The sequence below is a fragment of the Mytilus edulis genome, chromosome 3 (genome assembly GCF_963676685.1).
Source record: "Mytilus edulis chromosome 3, xbMytEdul2.2, whole genome shotgun sequence".
Classification (NCBI taxonomy): domain Eukaryota; kingdom Metazoa; phylum Mollusca; class Bivalvia; order Mytilida; family Mytilidae; genus Mytilus; species Mytilus edulis.
The window spans coordinates 101,460,190-101,481,518 of NC_092346.1; the positions used below are offsets into that span (position 1 = coordinate 101,460,190).

A 21,329-nucleotide genomic window follows, 5' to 3' on the forward strand; every position below is an offset into this window, starting at 1 on the left:
TCACTCCCATTAAACAACTTGTGACTGAAAACTCTCCCCCTGGAACTTGGGAGCTGCTATTTAACAATAAACTAGCAGTTACACAACTGGTATTGGATTGTACAAAATATACGAAACAACTTGGATTCAAAGAAGAGTTAATTCTTAAACTGGAATCGCTTTCAAGACACTTCTGTTTCAAGCTTCATTACAAGAGGATATCTCTATTGAAAAAGCTAGACGAATGACAGTTATCATTAAGATACAGATACTGAAATATAGACAATGGAAAATTCAAATAGAAGACTAAATTTTATAAACTAATGTTATAGTATATATAGTTATTTCACTATATTTTATAACAAATATTCAGTGTTGTTATAAAACTATAAGAACCTATTTACTGGTAAAATGATTGACTAATTGTTTGATTTAAATGACTTCTGTAGATCGGTTTATCATTTTTATGTAAATAATTTTATATTGTATATGATATGATTTTGTTTTTTATGCAATTCACTGTCTATGTATAGTGCACCACCTCTGGATTTTACCTTAATGTAATATATTTTATCCTTGTTTCTTCCCCCTTTTTAAATATTTTGATATTTTAATATTACCCGTTAAGGGGTGTTCCTTATAATAGGAAGCTTATACGAAGAAAAGAAAGAAAAGAAGGAGGTCTAGATTGCTAAAATAATTTATAAATTTTAATTTTTTTATTTGTCCAAAATCATTTAAATTCATTTAATCAACATCTTTTTATGATTATTTGATTAAAATATTAATCATTTATAGTCTTTTTACAATTTACATTTTTAAAAGCAAAATAACTGAAAACAGGATAAAACAAAGGGAAGTAACAAAAAAGTATTTCAATATTCCCAATACACATCGTTTTGATAACACAACGGCAGTTAGCCGGGGGTAAACATCGTTGATTACCAGTATGTTTGACACCCAAGCTGTCAAGTGAAGCCATATAATTATACATCTTCTTTGATGTTCAGGTAAAATTTAACACAGGTGTCCATTACACCCGTACAGTAGTAAGAAATGATCAAATATGGCGTCTGAAAAATTTCATACACGGGAGTTTTTTTCTCCTAAACGGGAGGTTCACATGTATGTTACGAAGGGCATCTAATTCACATGACAAAGGAAAACCATGAATAAAGACAACACTTTATATATCCTTTTTATTTATATAAAAACAAAATCTTCTTGTCTGCAGGATTGCAAATTCGTAACTTCAAGGGCGAACTTGTAAACAGGGCGAGTTGTCCCGATACCAAATTCACGCATGCGTAATACAAATATCTACAGTTAAAACATCCTGTTACAAGTAAACAAATAACGTTCATGTGGATGAGATGAAATCTAATAATTTACATAAATAAAAGGGTCATATTTACGATAGTGATTGTTTTACAATCATAATTTACAAATTAAATGATTCAGATGCCTAATCATGTGTAAAAATCGGTGTCAGGAATCTAAGTTGTTTTGAAATTGTAATACACGAAATGAATGCGGCATACGGAGACTCGATGCCAATGGTCAGCCCCTTAAGTCTTCGGAAGAAGACGTCACCACTAAAAAATATTATTCAAATGTTTTTATGCATAACGACAGTACTTCCAAAGTTAAGTAATGGCGTAAGAAAATTGAAAACCGGAAGTGAACGGCCTGTATGAGCCCTAGGGCTAATACGGCTTTTTTCCCGCTTTTTTCTGTATTGGCCCTGTTTTTTCCGTATTGACCCTGTTTGAAGAGCAATATTAAATCTTGATTTATATCGACAGTGGAAAGTTTTTAGTATTGCACATGCTGATTTATCCGTATTAGGGCTTATTTGCTCATATCATTTAATAATGTGGAATTCTGACTGCAACTTCTTAGTATTTCTGTTTAAGAATAATTCATACAGATGTTTAGTTTGTTATGTTTTTATTCAAGCTGAAGTGTATAGAAGGAGTGATTTGAAATTGCTATATGACATTGTTATATTTTCTACTATATTTCTTGTTTTTTAGTTTAAATATATAAATATTTGTTTACCTCTTGTTTTAGGGGCTTCTCATATGGAAATTGATATGTGCTTTTTCTTTTTAATTCCAGGGGAATCATACTCCCCCAATTCAATAATACATCAGATAGGTTAATTCCTGTTCGGGAACAAATTGTATTTTAAGTTGTATTTTTACTACGCTGGGATCACCCAGGAGCAATTAGGTTCATTCCTGGGGATCGCCCCAGGAACTAGGTTCATTCCTGTCGAGGAACAAATAGGTTCATTCATGGGGATCGCCCCAGGAACTAGGTTCATTCCTGGGGATCGCCTCAGGAATTAGGTTCATTCCTGTCGAGGAAAATAGGTTCATTCCTGGGGATCGCTCCAGGAACTCGGTTCATTCCTGGGGATCACCCCAGGAAATAGGTCATTCCTGCAGAGGAACAAATAGGTTCATTCCTGGGGATCGCCCCAGGAACATTTTTTACTAATCGTTTATTTTTATAATATTTTGATAAGTTTTAAATTTATTTTTCTCATATTTTGACATGTTTCTAGAAATAGGTAACGTTTGGCCTATGTTTCCAGAAATAGGTAACGTTTGGCCTATGTTTCTAGAAATAGGTAATGTTTGGCCTATGTTTCTAGAAATAGGTAACATTTGGCCTATGCTTCTAGAAATAGGTAACGTTTGGCCTATGTTTCTAGAAATAGGTAACATTTGGCCTATGTTTCTGCAATTTTTCAATTTTTGACAGCACACAACAATAAAGATTGGATGAAAGAACAGATGAATGGACTATTGGATGGAAGAACAGATGGATGGACTATTGGATGGAAGAACAGATGTGGACTATTGTATGGATTAACAGATGGATGGACTGTGGACTATTTGATGGAAGAACAGATGTGGACTATTGGATGGAAGAACAGATGTGGGCTATTGGATAGAAGAACAGATGGATGGACTATTGGATGGAAGAACAGATGTGGACTATTGGATGGAAGAACAGATGGATAGACTGTGGACTATTGGATGGAAGAACAGATGTGGACTATTGGATGGAAGAACAGATGGATAGACTGTGGACTATTTGATGGAAGAACAGATGTGGACTATTGGATGGAAGAACAGATGTGGATTATTGGATGGAAGAACAGATGTGGACTGTTGGATGGAAGAACAGATGTGGACTATTGGATAGAAGAACAGATGGATGGACTATTGGATGGAAGAACAGATGTGGACTATTGGATGGAAGAACAGATGTGGACTATTGGATTGAAGAACAGATGGATGGACTATTGGATGGAAGAACAGATGTGGACTATTGGATGAAAGAACAGATGTGGACTATTGGATGGAAGAACAGATGGATGGACTATTGGATGGAAGAACAGATGGATGGACTGTGGACTATTGGATGGAAGAACAGATGTGGACTATAGGATGGAAGAACAGATGTGGACTATTAGATGGAAGAACAGATGGATTGACTACTGGATGGAAGAACAGATGTGGACTATTGGATGGAAGAACAGATGTGGACTATAGGATGGAAGAACAGATGTGGACTATTGGATGGAAGAACAGATGTGGACTATTGGATGGAAGAACAGATGGATGGACTATTGGATGGAAGAACAGATGTGGACTATTGGATGGAAGAACAGATGTGGACTATAGGATGGAAGAACAGATGTGGACTATTAGATGGAAGAACAGATGGATTGACTACTGGATGGAAGAACAGATGTGGACTATTAGATGGAAGAACAGATGTGAACTATTGGATGGAAGAACAGATGTGGACTATTGGATGGAAGAACAGATGTGGACTATTGGATGGAAGAACAGATGTGGACTATTGGATGGAAGAACAGATGTGGACTATAGGATGGAAGAACAGATGGATTGACTACTGGATGGAAGAACAGATGGATTGACTATTGGATGGAAGAACAGATGTGGACTATTGGATGGAAGAACAGATGTGGACTATTGGATGGAAGAACAGATGTGGACTATTAGATGGAAGAACAGATGTGGACTATAGGATGGAAGAACAGATGTGGACTATTAGATGGAAGAACAGATGGATTGACTATTGGATGGAAGAACAGATGTGGACTATTGGATGGAAGAACAGATGTGGACTATTGGATGGAAGAACAGATGTGGACTATTGGATGGAAGAACAGATGTGGACTATAGGATGGAAGAACAGATGGATTGACTACTGGATGGAAGAACAGATGTGGACTATTGGATGGAAGAACAGATGGATGGACTACTGGATGGAAGAACAGATGTGGACTATTCGATGGAAGAACAAATAGACTGACTTTCTTTTAGAGTGGGGTATTATATTTTGTTGTAACATCATAACATTGTAATTGGTGTATTTATAAACCAATCACCCATGAGAAATTGACCTCTGCAGTGAGGTTCCCAGAGTGAACAAATAAAAGTACCTCTGACAAGTCTGATGCCAAACTCGTCGTTGATGCAGCTTTCCACACCCCTCCCTCAGTTAAGCTTGTATGTGGTTTCTGTGACTTGAGACTTTGTTGTAGTGCAGCATAAGTAGCTTTTAGATCTGGTATTTGTCCATTTTTTGCCATGTGTAGGGCAGATAGAGGTAGTTTTCCAGCCATGACAGCTTGTCTGATGGATCTCTGGTACTGGTAGTTTTTGAAGGCTCTATAGATCAGTTCATAATCTTCATGCTGCAAAAAAACAAATGAAAGAAATCAGTTTTCAACTTAAAAATATAATATCAGATAAAAAGGAAATAGTATCTAAAGGAAATTTGTTTACACTTAAATATAAGAGTGAAATGTAAAGGAAGCAAATCACTGTAGTTAAAAATATGAAGAGCTTGTGTCGCTCACCTGCATGTTCAACAATAGTCTTTTTTTGGTCAAAATCATCATGAAAGGGCAATAACTCTAAAAAGAGTAAACTGACAATTTCAGTCATGTTGACATATTTGAAGGTCTTGTCTTGATTATTTTTGCTCCTATCTATCTATTCTAGTTTACATGATGTAAAACAAAAATGAAAAAAAAATGGTAAAAATTGTCATCAAAGAACAATAACAGCAGATATATTTCAAGATTCGCAATGTTTCTGCCCCTGTCATATTTTCTCTATTTCTATAGGGTTTTTAAGATAATAGACAAAACTTGCATTATACCATATGTTCTATTTCTAGACATGCCTGCCATCATGGTTAACAAATGTGTCATACAACAATTCTTTTTAAAACTAGATACCTCCATTATGATTGTGGCAAAGATTGGTCAAATTTGGTCCAGTAGTTTCAGAGTAGACGATTTTTGTAAAAGTTAATGAACAACCACTACGACAGACAACAGACACCAGGTGATGAGATAAGCTCACTTGATCCATCTGAACTGAGTCATTCCTGACTATAGTATTTTTAATGAAGTCCTTTTGCTCTAATGATTATAATGGCTTTACAAAAAACAAGATCATTTGAACGTCTGTTAGAAACCATTATTATACATTTTTTGTATTACATCAAATTCTTCAGACAAATAGAAATTTTAAATACTTGTAAGGTAAGTGACCCCGACAGTAGGTCGTATGCATCCTTTAGACATCCAATAGCTTTCTGTCCCAAGAAGAATGCCTGACTTCTTTTCTGTCTGCCTTCTACACTCTTTATATCGTCTGTTTTTGTCCTTTTCACATCTTTCTTGTCGAAGGCAAATGGCTGCATTGCTGTAAATCTGGCATCCTTTCACAGAATTAAAGTAGAGAATATAAGTACTCTTCTGTTGGATCCACACATAACATTGATATAATGAAGGAACTGTTGGATCCACACATAACATTGATATAATGAAGGAACTGTTGGATCCACACATAACATTGATATAATGAAGGAACTGTTGGATCCACACATAACATTGATATAATGAAGGAACTGTTGGATCCACACATAACATTGATATAATGAAGGAACTGTTGGATCCACACATAACATTGATATAATGTCTATATCTATCATAGGAACTGTTGGATCCACACATAACATTGATATAATGTCCATATCTATCATAGGAACTGTTGGATCCACACATAACATTGATATAATGTCCATATATATCATAGGAACAGTTGGATCCACACATAACATTGATATAATGTCCATATATATCATAGGAACAGTTGGATCCACACATAACATTGATATAATGTCCATATATATCATAGGAACAGTTGGATCCACACATAACATTGATATAATGTCCATATATATCATAGGAACTGTTGGATCCACACATAACATTGATATAATGTCCATATATATCATAGGAACAGTTGGATCCACACATAACATTGATATAATGTCCATATATATCATAGGAACTGTTGGATCCACACATAACATTGATATAATGTCCATATCTATCATAGGAACTGTTGGATCCACACATAACATTGATATAATGTCTATCATACTTTAAACTTAGGGTTTGCTCAACAACAATGTACAGAAAAATAATAGTCTAACATATAAATAATTATATATGAATGATTTACAATTCTAAAAAATTATCATATAATTTCGATGAAGAAAAAAATGTCTACCAGTACATATCAATAATTCAAATTTATTTATAATGTTACAAAGAAGTTTAACATTTCTGTTCCTTTAAATAAATTTCTCACCAAATATTGCATTCTTATTTCACAAAGATAATTATGTACATGAAATATTTGATACTAGTGTTAATATACAATAGTAAACTGCAGAAAGATAGAAAAGTACTATTCCCTTAATTACACATATAATGACTTACTACAGGTGTACCATTCTGATCTATAAATATCATGTCTGCTACATGCTTGATGAATTCTAGAATTTCCTGCATCAACTGACTCATCTGTAATAAGAAGCAAAAATTCCAAGTTTATCTCCCTTAATTTATGTCTAAAAACTTTACCAAATCTTACTAAATATAGGATGAAATTTGCACAGGATTTTTTAAATTTTGTAACAAAAGCTAGTATACATTTTTTAAAATTAATTTAAGATGACATAAATGGGGAATGTGTCCATGGGACAAAGATGATGCCTCTGCTTGCATATGACTCTAAAAGGGAAATAACTCAAGAATTGTGAAAAAGTGAAGCTACCCAAATTTGAATTTGATTTGAGTTTTGTGATAATAAGCTTTCTTTATAAGTTTTACAGTTAGTTAATAAAGTATTTTGAATACATTTAGTTAAGGAAAACTTAATTTAGAGAAAGTAAAACAAAGAATTCAGCAATTTTTCTATTTGTAAAGGGGCATAACTCTAGAAAAAAGTAGTAAAAGTGACACCACCAAAATTCAAAGTTAATCTGTGTTTTCTGGTAATAAGCATTGTGAATTAAGTTTTATAATATTTGGTTTAAACAAACTAAATTGAGAGAAAGAATACAAAATATTCAGCATTTTTTCTGTTTGTAAAGGGACTTAACTCTGAAAAGGTAAAAGTGACACCACCAAATTCAATATTGATCTGTATTTTGTGGTAGTTGAGGCAAACTAAAATTCAGCAATTTTTTCATTTGTAAAGGGGCATAACTCTGCTGCAGTAGGGGCATAAAAATATCAGACATAATAATTTACTTGTTTTACAAAGATAACACTCAATAAAATGAAAGATAATAAAGTTCTAACTTACACGCCCCTGTAGATCCCCAAGTTTCCATAATTTTTCTTCCCTCACAGAGGTTGCCTCAGGCATATCTAATTCATAGGGTAAATCTTCCTCCATTTGCAAGGTAGTGATAATATTTCCATTTGGTAATGGTGGCAGTTTAAAAACTTTTTTCTGAAATTAATCAAAGTACATTGTTCCATATATTTACTGCATATTGTAACTAGAATGTTTTACCTGTGGTCATACTTCTGACTTTAAAATACACAACAAAAAATGTTCATCATTTCAAACTTCAACCATTTTGAGAATCAATCTACTCTTGTACACCACACATTGTATTCATAAGTAAATGAAGAATGTGATTGAGGACAAGAATGCCCCCACTCAAGCTTTATATTTGTTCAAGTTAAAATAGGGCAAACTATAAAACGGTCAATGGCTCACTTCACTTCAGCTAAAGGGCAGAAATTGAAAAACTGCATTTGCATTTTTATTCAAGTAATAAAGGGGCTTAACTCTAGAAAAGTTGATGCCATACTGTCAATATTTAAACTCTGAATGCTGTGGTTCTTACCATTTTGTATGAGTTTTATGAAATTTGGATGTGGAAAACTTAAGTGAGAGTGCAAAAATAACAAAATTTGAAATTTTTGGAAGTTATAAAGGGGCTTAACTCTAGAATGGTAAGTGACTCACTGCCCAAACTATAACTCTGTCTAAGAGTTTTGGTTTTTACCATTTTGTTTGAATTTCATAAAATTAAGATGAACAAAATTTATGTTTGAGTACAGGAAAAAAGGATCGACAGAAGGTCTTTTTTGTTTGAAGCCTCTGTTTTACACTCTCAATCTTATTTTCCTTTAGTTTGGCCTACCTTATGAGGAGGTCTTTTTATGGGTCTTCTTTGTTTGAAGCCTCTGTGTTTTACACTCTCAATCTTATTTTCCTTTAGTTTGGCCTACCTTATGAGGAGGTCTTTTAATGGGTCTTCTTTGTTTGAAGCCTCTGTGTTTTACACTCTCAGTCTAATTTTCCTTTAGTTTGGCCTACCTTATGAGGAGGTCTTTTTATGGGTCTTCTTTGTTTGAAGCCTCTGTGTTTTACACTCTCAGTCTAATTTTCCTTTAGTTTGGCCTACCTTATGAGGAGGTCTTTTTATGGGTCTTCTTTGTTTGAAGCCTCTGTGTTTTACACTCTCAATCTTATTTTCCTTTAGTTTGGCCTACCTTATGAGGAGGTCTTTTAATGGGTCTTCTTTGTTTGAAGCCTCTGTGTTTTACACTCTCAGTCTAATTTTCCTTTAGTTTGGCCTACCTTATGAGGAGGTCTTTTAATGGGTCTTCTTTGTTTGAAGCCTCTGTGTTTTACACTCTCAGTCTAATTTTCCTTTAGTTTGGCCTACCTTATGAGGAGGTCTTTTAATGGGTCTTCTTTGTTTGAAGCCTCTGTGTTTTACACTCTCAGTCTAATTTTCCTTTAGTTTGGCCTACCTTATGAGGAGGTCTTTTTATAGGTCTTCTTTGTTTGAAGCCTCTGTGTTTTACACTCTCAATCTTATTTTCCTTTAGTTTGGCCTACCTTATGAGGAGGTCTTTTAATGGGTCTTTGTTTGAAGCCTCTGTGTTTTACACTCTCAATCTTATTTTCCTTTAGTTTGGCCTACCTTATGAGGAGGTCTTTTTATAGGTCTTCTTTGTTTGAAGCCTCTGTGTTTTACACTCTCAATCTTATTTTCCTTTAGTTTGGCCTACCTTATGAGGAGGTCTTTTAATGGGTCTTTGTTTGAAGCCTCTGTGTTTTACACTCTCAATCTTATTTTCCTTTAGTTTGGCCTACCTTATGAGGAGGTCTTTTTATAGGTCTTCTTTGTTTGAAGCCTCTGTGTTTTACACTCTCAATCTTATTTTCCTTTAGTTTGGCCTACCTTATGAGGAGGTCTTTTAATGGGTCTTTGTTTGAAGCCTCTGTGTTTTACACTCTCAATCTTATTTTCCTTTAGTTTGGCCTACCTTATGAGGAGGTCTTTTTATAGGTCTTCTTTGTTTGAAGCCTCTGTGTTTTACACTCTCAATCTTATTTTCCTTTAGTTTGGCCTACCTTATGAGGAGGTCTTTTAATGGGTCTTTGTTTGAAGCCTCTGAGTTTTACACTCTCAATCTTATTTTCCTTTAGTTTGGCCTACCTTATGAGGAGGTCTTTTTATAGGTCTTCTTTGTTTGAAGCCTCTGTGTTTTACACTCTCAATCGTATTTTCCTTTAGTTTGGCCTACCTTATGAGGAGGTCTTTTAATGGGTCTTTGTTTGAAGCCTCTGTGTTTTACACTCTCAATCTTATTTTCCTTTAGTTTGGCCTACCTTATGAGGAGGTCTTTTAATGGGTCTTCTTTGTTTGAAGCCTCTGTGTTTTACAATCTCAACCTCAACTACTTCCTGCACTTCTTCTTCTGGCTCAGACTCTTCCTGCAGAAGGAAATCAGATATACCATATATTACTGTGCATAATTTCAGAACAGTCCATTTCAGACCAGCTAGTTAACAGGGTATAAAACAAAAGTGATTGTGGGGTGAATAAATTCTTCATTGTTTATCCTTATAAATTATTTATATCTACATGATTTCATTTACCTTGATCTGTTATCAGTAGTTCACTAGAACTAAAGGCTTAAAGGAGATTGCATCTCACCTGGATATATGTGTGCACTTTCAGCAATGCCCATGCACCAACATTATAGATCTCTCTTTTATTCTAGATCTGGTCTTTTATCTAATTTGGCAGTTAACAGTTTTTCACTTTGCAGTTTACGCACACAACCCATTAAAATGATAAAAATTGTATTTTAAAGGAAATAACTCCTCGAAGGAGTCACCTGACAATTTCTGCAATGCTGACTATTTGTAAATAATATTGTGTTAATGCATGTTCAATCAAAATGTATCATCTACAGCTTCTATAATAAATGGTCAACTTCTAACTTAAATTGTGATGGTACAATGATTCTCGACAATACATTACCTCTGTCTCTTCTTCCTCTTCCTTTACTTTATCAGTGGGTGTTGGAGGGGGAACAGATGGCTTCTTCTAAAAATTACACTTTCCATGTTATATGTAATACACTTTTGAACATTACAATGATTTCTTGTCATACATTATACACTATTTTATATTATTAAAAATCAAATTATCAGTGAAAGTACAAAAAAAAATTCACATTGTACAATTTTTTCCCCTCCAGTTTACCGTTAACCAACTTTTTTTATATTTTTTTACACAAAGCCCTTTTTAGCAGATTTCTAGATGATTTATTTTTGCAATTATATAAACGTGTAGATGTTTCATACTAGGGAAAATACAAGTTTAACATATTCATGACTACCTATATTCTTGAAATTATTTAGTTTACAGTTCTTTTTCGAAGAAGTACAATAAGCTGCCACTTGTTAACTCTTTATCTACCACTGACGGATATATACACGGTAATTAACACCGTTTAGTTCGTAGTGACTATAATAAATCCGCTTGCCAGATCACTTGTGTATTCGCGATGACTGATCTATCCGCTGTAAACAATGCATGCGCAGTCGTGTTGACGGATAAACCCGTAAAATATACCACTGTTAAAACTCTTTAGATTGGACAATACCTAGGGGGAATCCCGAAATGAACCAATCAAATTCGGTTTTACAAATGAATAAACTTTCAACTCGTATATTCCTTTCCATTGAAAGGTAATATGTTTACATTAAAATACATTGTTTTTAACACATGTTTTTGTTTGCGAAATGCGATTGAAACAATGGCCGTTAAATGGGCTTCATTCTTGGAATCGGAGGAAGAAGATGAAGAGTTTTAGGGTTTTACGCAGTCTGCTATAGATGAAAGTGAAGTTAAAAGTATCGGCAGTGATATCAGTTAATCGGAAATAGTAAGCGAGGAACTGGAGTTGGATAACGACATTTGGACAAATAATTTGTTTTTCAACATAGTTTATTGACTTAATTAGTGTACATAATTGGATCAAAATCAGAAATATAAAAATTCAAACAATTGTGAATGAAATGCATTTTTTATTTTTAATTTCTAAACAGTAATTGCTGAATAATTTCATATTTAATTGCACTGCCGTAAAAATTATCACACTGCAAAATATCTCTGGTAGTTAACCTACAAATCAGCTGCAGTAGCTAACTAATAAGCTGTGTGTAGTAGTGAACTGTATGATCGCCTGTGGTAGATAAGAAGTTAATACATGTTCATTAAAACAATGCATCTGATTTTGTGATGTTGAACATACTGGTGTAACACCACTAATTCAGGCCCGGCCAGAAAGCACACACCAGAAAGTAGAACATATATTTAACACAAAATAGATCCTACGCATGAGTGTAACTTTCAAAATATGTAGAATATTTAGGTATTTTTGGTATCAAATGAAAGCTGAAGGACTTTTAATTGTTGTAGAACACTTTTGGACTTTTAATTTTGAATATTAAAAAAACTGCACCAAATTTTAAAAAGAGGGTACATTTTGTCTGTTTGTCAGATCTGAAGTACCTGTTTTGGTACATCTAAAGTTCCGGGAACCAGTTCTTTCTTATATGCCATTAAAGGCATGTTGATTTTTTCAGTACAAGACACCATAAAGTGTTGTTTTGAAATGCAATGATTGCCACTTTATTTGAACTTAAAATAATAGAATTTAATTCAATAATAATTAAATTCAGTTATTGTAATTATATAACTTGGTATGCCTATTATTGATTTAAATTGACGGTGTGTTCGATTCATTTTATACTGGTCACTTTAATATGCTAATTAGTTTAGCCCGCGAAATGTTAGTCGGTGCAATTTACCTCGTGTGGTTTGGTCATTTGAATTCAAACCTTACACAGAGCTTGACCAAAGCTATAGAATTTACCCGCCCTCCCTTTTCCCCATTATGAATATTTTCTGCTGCTTTTCATTTATCGTTTCAGTTTTGGAAGAATGATTATAGAACCAGCGTCATGGAATATATAACAGACTGAGTTTGGAGCTTTTTTGTATTGTGAATGGACAGGCGGAATTTACTTTAAGCTGCTATGGACTACCCAGTGGCTCCTGATATAACTTTGTTACTGCTGGATCGCCCTTCAGTAATTCAATCGTCATCAAGTTTTGATTGACAAGTTGATTGTGTTTCTTTCTTGCAATAAATGCCATGACAAATTTACAGCCAAATAAAACATAATTTCATTAGTGATTTTGATTTATAGTTTATTCGTTGGATTCATTAATTACATCATGAGGTCAAACAATGAGAATACAGATTTAAACAATACAAGTACACTTACATTTTTTATCTAGGCCCCCCTTTCAATCTATGTGTTTTTATATATATATACAATAAAAGAGGTGTGCCTGCTTGAAACGGAGGAATTTAACATAGAAAGCAATGGGACCATGAATTAGTGGTGTACTTCCTACTTTTCACAAATGAAGAGCTAGTAATCCATCAGTATTATAATTACAGAACAAATTAACCCAGAACTATTGTTGAGTTTCTAGTCTTAATATCATTATGTCTACTATAAATGTATGTAATTTTATTGCCTCGAGTCGTTTAAAATAGGATACTCAAGAACATACTACACATGTAAGCTGTCAAAAAGAGTATGGATTACTATTACAAATGTACTAATATATTTATCTGCTGCTACATACCTGTGGTTCATATGCCAGCTGTAACCTTAATTCAGAGATCTCTTTATAAGCCTCACTAAGCTTAAGTTCTGTATCAGCTAGACATTTCTGGAAATATGTCAATCTATCTTTTAACTTCTTTATTTCATCCTCCTTATTGCTGCCAACAGACACCTGAAAATATATTTATAGATCAACACAACATTTCACTTTATTTTTATAACCTAAAACTCCCGTTGTTATTAATAAATCATATCTTAATATTAACCCTTTCAACGCTATACACGGCATATGCTGCGATGGCGTACGCAGTTCGTCACTGCTATTCGTGGCTTATGCCGTGATGACAAAGGATTTTTTTATCAGGACTCTTAAACCATTCGGTTTTCTCTCGGGTTCTCTTTAATTTTTCATCCTTTGAATCGAGGATAAACAAGGTCTCATTTGCGTTTGAAAACCCGGCAATTTTTATAGTAAAATCATGCAGTAGAAGGAAAATAGAAGGAAAATAAAAACAAATATTTTGACAAATGCAAATGGCGGAAATCGGAAACGAAGCTGTAAATATGGAAATATTTCAGCATTTCTATTGCGAAACTATAACAACCAGGATTAGTTAAAAGGTTTCTTAATTGTTATCTCAATGTGTTTATTTGGAGCCATTTATTTGTGCCACGATTACATAAAATGTTGTGTATGGTGCAAATCGCTACGGAATCGAGCAACTGGTGTCGTCTTTATTATATGACAGATAAAACAACAAAATAAATGAAGACTAAAAGTAGTTTTTATTCAAAATTCAACATGAATGTAATAAATTACACCTTTTACCTGTTAATAGTCCATTTGCCAATTACTGATTTGATTCTATTATTCCACACTTTTTAAACAAAATACTTCCCTTTGTCAATCGTGGACTGGTTCCATACCGGACAAAATTAGTTTTTGCCAATGCAAAGCATGATGCATTGAAAGTGATGCATCGGCAATTTAACTAATTTTTCATGAAAAATAATTTCAGATGTAACCAGATGCTCCGCAGGGCGTAGCTTTATACGACCGCAGAGGTTGAACCCTGAACGGTTGGGGCAAGTATGGACACAACATTCAAGCTGGATTCAGCTCTAAATTTGGATTGTGATTAAATAGTTGACACAGCATAGGTTTCTGACACAGAATGAATGTGTTCTAATGAACTTAAAATTTTGTTTTCTCTTAGAGCAATTCACTATGCTGTTGAATATTAATCCTCTCAAAAAAATGTTTGAAGAAATTTTCTTTTTTATTTATGAAATTTCAAATGAGAAAAATTGAACCCAATTTTTTTAATCACATCCCCCTTTCCCTTATTCCAAAACTAATCTCAATTAAAATTTCTAATGGAGTTTGCAACAATAACTACTCATTTAAATACATCATAAAATATTAAGATGTAAAAAAACTGCTTGTTATCACTGAATGGTAAAGATTATTTTAATTTATCAGTTGGTAGTAAAAAGTGAATATACATTGTATATTGTATATAATAAAGATTTAAGTTGATTCTGGACAAAGAAAGATAACTCCAATTAAAAAAAATCTTGCTATTGCACAATATTTTGCAATTAGATATTTCTTGCTTACTATTCTGGACAAAGAAAGATAACTCTAATTAAAAAAAAAATTGCTATTTCACAATATTGTGCAATTAGATATTTCTTGCCATTGCACAATACTGTGCAATTGAAAAGACTTGCTATTGCACAATACTTAATATAATAATTTTAGATCCTAATTTGGACCAACTTGAAAACTGGGCCCATAATAAAAAATCTAAGTACATTTTTGGATTCAGCATATCAAAGAACCCCAAGATTTCAATTTTTGTTAAAATCAGACTAAGTTTAATTTTGGACCCTTTGGACTTTAGTGTAGACCAATTTGAAAACAGGACCAAAAATGAAGAATCTACATACACAGTTAGATTTGGTATATCAAAGAACCCCATTTATTCAATTTTTGATGAAATCAAACAAAGTTTAATTTTGGACCCCGATTTGGACCAACTTGAAAACTGGGCCAATAATCAAGAATCTAAGTACATTTTTAGATTCAGCATATCAAAGAACCTAACTGATTCATTTTTTGTCAAAATCAAACTAAGTTTAATTTTGGACCCTTTGGACCTTAATGTAGACCAATTTGAAAACGGGACCAAAAGTTAAGAATCTACATTACACAGTCATGACAGTTAGATTCGGCATATCAAAGAACCCCAATTATTCAATTTTGATGAAATCAAACAAAGTTTAATTTTGGACCCTTTGGGCCCCTTATTTTGTTGGGACCAAAACTCCCAAAATCAATACCAACCTTCCTTTTATGGTCATCAACCTTGTGTTTAAATTTCATAGATTTCTATTTACTTATACTAACGTTATGGTGCGAAAACCAAGAAAAATGCTTATTTGGGTCCCTTTTTGGCCCCTAATTCCTAAACTGTTGGGACCTAAACTCCCAAAATCAATACCAACCTTCCTTTTGTAGTCATTAACATTGTGTTTAAATTTCATTGTTTTCTATTTACTTAAACTAAAGTAATTGTGCGAAAACCAAGAATAATGCTTATTTGGGCCCTTTTCTGGCCCCTTATTCCTAAATTGTTGAAACCAAAACTCCCAAAATCAATCCCAACCGTTCTTTTGTGGTCATAAACCTTGTGTCAAAATTTCATAGATTTCTATTAACTTAAACTAAAGTTATAGTGCGAAAACCAAGAAAATGCTTATTTGGGCCCTTTTTGGCCCCTAATTCCTAAAATGTTGGGACCAAAACTCCCAAAATCAATACTAACTTTCCTTTTATGGTCATAAACCTTGTGTTAAAATTTCATAGATTTCCATTCACTTTTACTAAAGTTAGAGTGCGAAAACTAAAAGTATTCGGACAACGACGACGACGCCAACGTGATAGCAATATACGACGAAATTTTTTTCAAATTTTGCGGTCGTATAAAAAGTATTCAGCTTAACAACAAATGAATGTAATTAAAAGATTTGAAAACCTTATAAATTACTCACATTACGCACAGGTAAATTTGCTCTTTCTGCTAGCTCTCCATTGTAAATAAAAATTAATGTCCCTCATAAAGGGAGACAACAAAAATAAAGGTCTCTAATTATAGGGTCAATTACAGGAATTGGCAAATAGCCTATTACCTGAACATGCAGGTAACCTAATAAAAATTTCACTAAAACAATTGCCTAACATTACAGGTCATGCTCTCCTGAGCATTTTCATGCAATAACTTTCTCTGTATCTCATTTAATAAAAAAGATACAGCATTCTGAAAAGGAATATACTGTTCTAATGAATGTACACAAAAAAAATACAGCAGCAGCAGCCATTTTTCTATTTTTTTGTGTGGTGTTGAAAGGGTTAAGAATCTATCGATGGTCATGGCAAATGTTCTATATTCTCTGTTAAACTTATTCATAACTAAAAGCCATTAACCCTTTAACCCCCAATCCCGCCTGTAGGCGTGATGGCGACAATCATTCTTTGATGGCCCGTATGACCCTCCATTCTTTTGTTGAACTGCCCCAGCTGAACTGTCGTGATAGCAGGGACTTCAACCAAGCAGTTCATGGTCCATCAACTCTTCTAAGATGTCTGTTCATGAAAATATGGCACTTTGAAAGCCGTTTCAGAGTTCAAAATCGGAAAAACATGAAAAGTAGTCAAAATCAGGTGGGGATGGGCATCTTTTGATAGCCACTACGTAACTGGAAGTGACTGTTGGTAAAAACTATTATCATATATGCATGCATAGGTGGTATAGGAACACAACGAGGTATAATATGGCCAATAGGAATCTAGTCTGTAAAATCTAGGTCACCGTTTTGTCAAAAATCCATAAAAACGGACATTTAGGCAGACCGGACTTGACAATAATAATTCCCAAGCAAGACACTTAAGTCCAATATACTCCCAGCTAGCATGAATGGACTACTGTAACTATAGGGTAATACTTGAATGACAAAAAAACACAGTCGTATCAGTGTTCACCTCTCAAGGTCGTTTTGAAATCGGAAAATAGACGGAAAATTACCATTTTTCACTGGGGGTGGGTTCAAACCCACGAGAAAATGAGCATCAGTTACAGCATCAGGAGTTTGCTCATTTGCATATAATTTGCATATGTTTGCAAATTTTCGAAAATGCCTGATTTTCCAAAAATGTCTTGGGGGCGAATGAGTTAAGAGCTTGATGTATTTCAAGGATTATTCAGCACATAGAAATAGAATGCTATTTTTAAAGTAAAGGAATCACACAGATTGTCGAATATAGTTATCAAAGGTACAAGGCTTATAATTTAATATGCCAGACATGCATTTCATGTATATAAGACTCATCAGTGAGGATCAGATCAAAATAATTAGAAAGCCAAACAAATACAAAGTTGAAGAGCATTGATGACACAAAATTCCAAAAAGTTGTGCCAAATAGGACTAAGGTTATCTATACCTGGGATAAGAAAATCCTTAGTATTTCGAATAGTTCATACTTTTGCAAAGATGTTCAAATTTTTTACCTGATAACAAACACACTATATGGTGCAACTTTAACCAAACTATACCCTTATAATATTCTATAAATCTAACATGCAACAACTGAGATCAACAAAAATAACAAGAATGCAAAAGCTTTTGTGCTACCGAGTGAGAGTTTTCTTTAAAATGGATTCAGAGGTTGCATTCTCAAGGTGTCATTGTTACAATTCCTATAACTCCTGTGAAAATCATTGAATCAAACTGACCACATTACAAGTAATCTTACAAAGATTTACTTTTTGCATCACTTTCTAAATGAATCAATCAGTTTTATCAACTGCTAACATACTTACTGCAGGTGTCACAGGGCTATTTTCTGATTGTTTACATCTTGGACATTTCACCTGTATAGGTTCTAAACTGAAAAAAAAACAATTTTGTTCTGCTCACAATAATGCTAAGAAATTGTTTGACTTTTTACCAAAATTGATCCTCTTCAAGAATTTAGCCTAACTTAAACTTCAAATCAATTTATGCATGTTTGTGTTACTCCACTTATTAATATATTATAGCTAAATGTGCTACTCTTTACAACCTTTAAATGGCACCATATTCTACCTATAGTTACAGCCACAAGATTACTTTTTAAATAGAGATTGGATTGTTCAATTTTTATCAACATGTTTAATCATTTTAAAATTAGTGCGGAATGTATATCATTCATCAAATGTTCACAATAACAAGTATAATTTATTTATAATCAATTTTGTTTGCAAAAATATACAATTTAAAAAATAGAAATGAATACATTAAATTTTATGTTCAGTTTTGAAATTTGAATTTGTATATTGAACCCTAATGAAAACAAGAATGTACTCTATAGGACTCAATGGCCACTATCTCTATGAGGAACTACATATGAATAGAGAATAATGATATAGGTAACTTTTATACTTTCTGAAATGTAGGAATTAATATCAAGAAAATAGTGTAACAAATAACTAACTCAATTATTTATTACAGTGACATGTGTTTTTCAAAAAATGGTTATAATTTTGGATATACATGTAATACAAATAGAAATACAATAATTAGAACACCTGACCCTTTGGGCCTAATAGTCACTTAAAACATTTATATGTTAATGGTACAACGAACAAACATTTTCATATATAGATTTTTTTCTCACTGAAAGCCATTGCAATAGATATTTAGCAGTTTTCTGGGATGTCGGCATAGTAAATATCTAAACTGTCCATCTTTAGATAGAAAATCTAAATTTTCTATTTGTGAGAAAAGTTGAAAACCATTTTGTTAGTCTGCTAAAATATTGTTGACTTTACATAGGAAGATAATTAGCTGTTAATAAATGCAATGTAAAGTATTTATATTGAGAGGTGTGTCAGAAGATTTGACTACATGTTTTAGAATTAGACAAAGTATAGCCTGTCTTTAAACAAACAGAATGTTATGATTTTAATAATAAAACAAATTATAACATTGGTTGCTATGAATTACATAGATTTTCCAGTTAAATAAAAACCGATAATTTCATATAAGAAATAAACGTGGTTATTTCACTCCTCTGACGTCATACAATAAGACATCAATTCAAAACAAATTGTGAATGGAAGAAAAAGATATAGTTCCTTACATTTTTCACTTTAATTTCATAATTTTGCCAATGTAATAAAAAGAATAACTAATCAAAGAATTCAAATATCGAAAAATATTCTTGTGACCTAACAATACTGATAATTTAATCATGCGCTATGGGCATTTGTGAATTAATGTGTTGTTCGGTCACTCATTGAATATTTTTCTCTATTGGAATTCTTCGATTAGATATTCTATAAATATTAGGGAAACACTTCAGCAATTTTTATTTTAGATTGAAATATCATAAAATCCTGTCTCAAAATTCTCATTAAAAAACATTTCATGATCATTAGTTACTGTCCAGATTCTCTACTTAAACCAATTATATATGTGTTAATATTATTACACAAACCTTCTACAAGCATATTTCTCCAGTTCTAACTCTATATCAGCAATCTTGTCTGTCAAAACCTCATTTTCATCCTTAAGTGTTACAACCTGGCTGGTCTAAACAAAATAATAACAAATACAAAGTTTAACTTAATGTTTTGTACCTTCTCGCCCATAAGTCGGATGTTAAAAAAAGATTTTGTTGAAAATAAAGGACTAGAATACTGTCTGTATTTTTTTTGCTCTTTGTTAACAATTTTCTGCCAATTCGTGTTAAAGGAGTAGGTCCGGTAAGGACTCATTTTGGCCTCAAATTTCAGTTTCATCTGACGAAAGATTTTGACCACTTTTTAAACACTTAAGTGTCTATTTCACTTGATTCAATTAGTTTATGTGAAAGATTTTAACTGATTAAGTCATTAAAAACGATCCGATTGAAGCTCAAATAAGATAAATCTCTCAAATATGCCAAAAAACGTCACTTTTCAGATTGTTTTTGTCAAAAATGAAAGTGGCCGCATCCGTGTTCATCCACAATCTTTAGATATGTTATGTATTATCATAAAATACAACTTACATTGCAATATTAAGGATGAACACGAATGCAGCCACTTTCGTTTTACACGGAAACCGTCTAAAATTTAACTAAAATGATAGAATTTTGAAGATTTCAGTAATTTAGCATGACTTAATGGTGCTACAACCCGATATATGTGCATTGTATTGTCAAAAAAAGCCCATATTTATTTAGCAGAAGCATTCAACTGTCCAATAAATAACTAAAAGTTTACATTTTAACATTTTTGTAAAACTGTTATATTTTGGGGCCAAAAAGGGGCCTTACCGGACCTACTCCTTTCCCACTGTTACAGTTTTGAGTATTGATTTTCATGGTCAGATGGTTTGTTTATCATCCCAAGATCTGGATCAAAATCCTAGTCTGAAACCATTGCACAGCCCTTGTATGTGATATCAATTCTAAGTTTTGAAGATTAATAAAACAAAAAGACTATCAACAGCTTACGTTGTTAAAATGTTTTGTAACTGCTATCTATGCCATCTAATTCATTTATAGATAGATAATCCAAATTTGCAGAGTTTTCTCCTTCCAAAATGTTCCCTTAAACCTTACATTCACACTAAAACTGTTAAGAAATAAAATTTTATTTCAATGTTAAGACTGGAACCGAGAGTGAAAACCATTTGTAATGTGGATAAACTACCAACTATGACTTCCAGTATATTTTATAAATTGTTTGTATTAATTACCTGTTCTTTCAGGGAGTCTTCTAAGTTTATCTCTTGGTTTTGTAGCCTTTTTACTTCCTACAATTTATAAAAACGACCAGTAATTAAGAGACTAATGTTTCTAAATAAAATATAATTTCAAGATTCAAGAAAGATATCAATCAATATATATTGTACTTTTAGATGGAACCATCTCAAATG

At 33.0% G+C, this 21,329-nt stretch overlaps 1 protein-coding gene across 9 annotated transcripts in view; it reads right to left on the reverse strand.

Moving 5' to 3' along the window:
* Positions 1 to 21,329, reverse strand: part of LOC139518004 (CAP-Gly domain-containing linker protein 1-like) — a 67,439-nt gene that overhangs the window by 28,575 nt on the left and 17,535 nt on the right. For 7 of the 9 annotated variants that reach the window (XM_071309619.1, XM_071309620.1, XM_071309617.1 and 4 more), the window contains 10 exons: positions 21,150 to 21,206; positions 19,903 to 19,997; positions 18,245 to 18,311; positions 13,381 to 13,533; positions 10,693 to 10,758; positions 10,035 to 10,139; positions 7,701 to 7,850; positions 6,830 to 6,913; positions 5,575 to 5,760; positions 4,469 to 4,723 (listed from right to left, as the gene is read on the reverse strand). In XM_071309619.1, the coding sequence (XP_071165720.1) occupies positions 4,469 to 4,723; positions 5,575 to 5,760; positions 6,830 to 6,913; positions 7,701 to 7,850; positions 10,035 to 10,139; positions 10,693 to 10,758; positions 13,381 to 13,533; positions 18,245 to 18,311; positions 19,903 to 19,997; positions 21,150 to 21,206 (1,218 nt within the window). The remainder of the gene's footprint in view (positions 1 to 4,468; positions 4,724 to 5,574; positions 5,761 to 6,829; positions 6,914 to 7,700; positions 7,851 to 10,034; positions 10,140 to 10,692; positions 10,759 to 13,380; positions 13,534 to 18,244; positions 18,312 to 19,902; positions 19,998 to 21,149; positions 21,207 to 21,329) is intronic. The other 2 variants (XM_071309618.1, XM_071309621.1) reach the window with 2 other exon arrangements.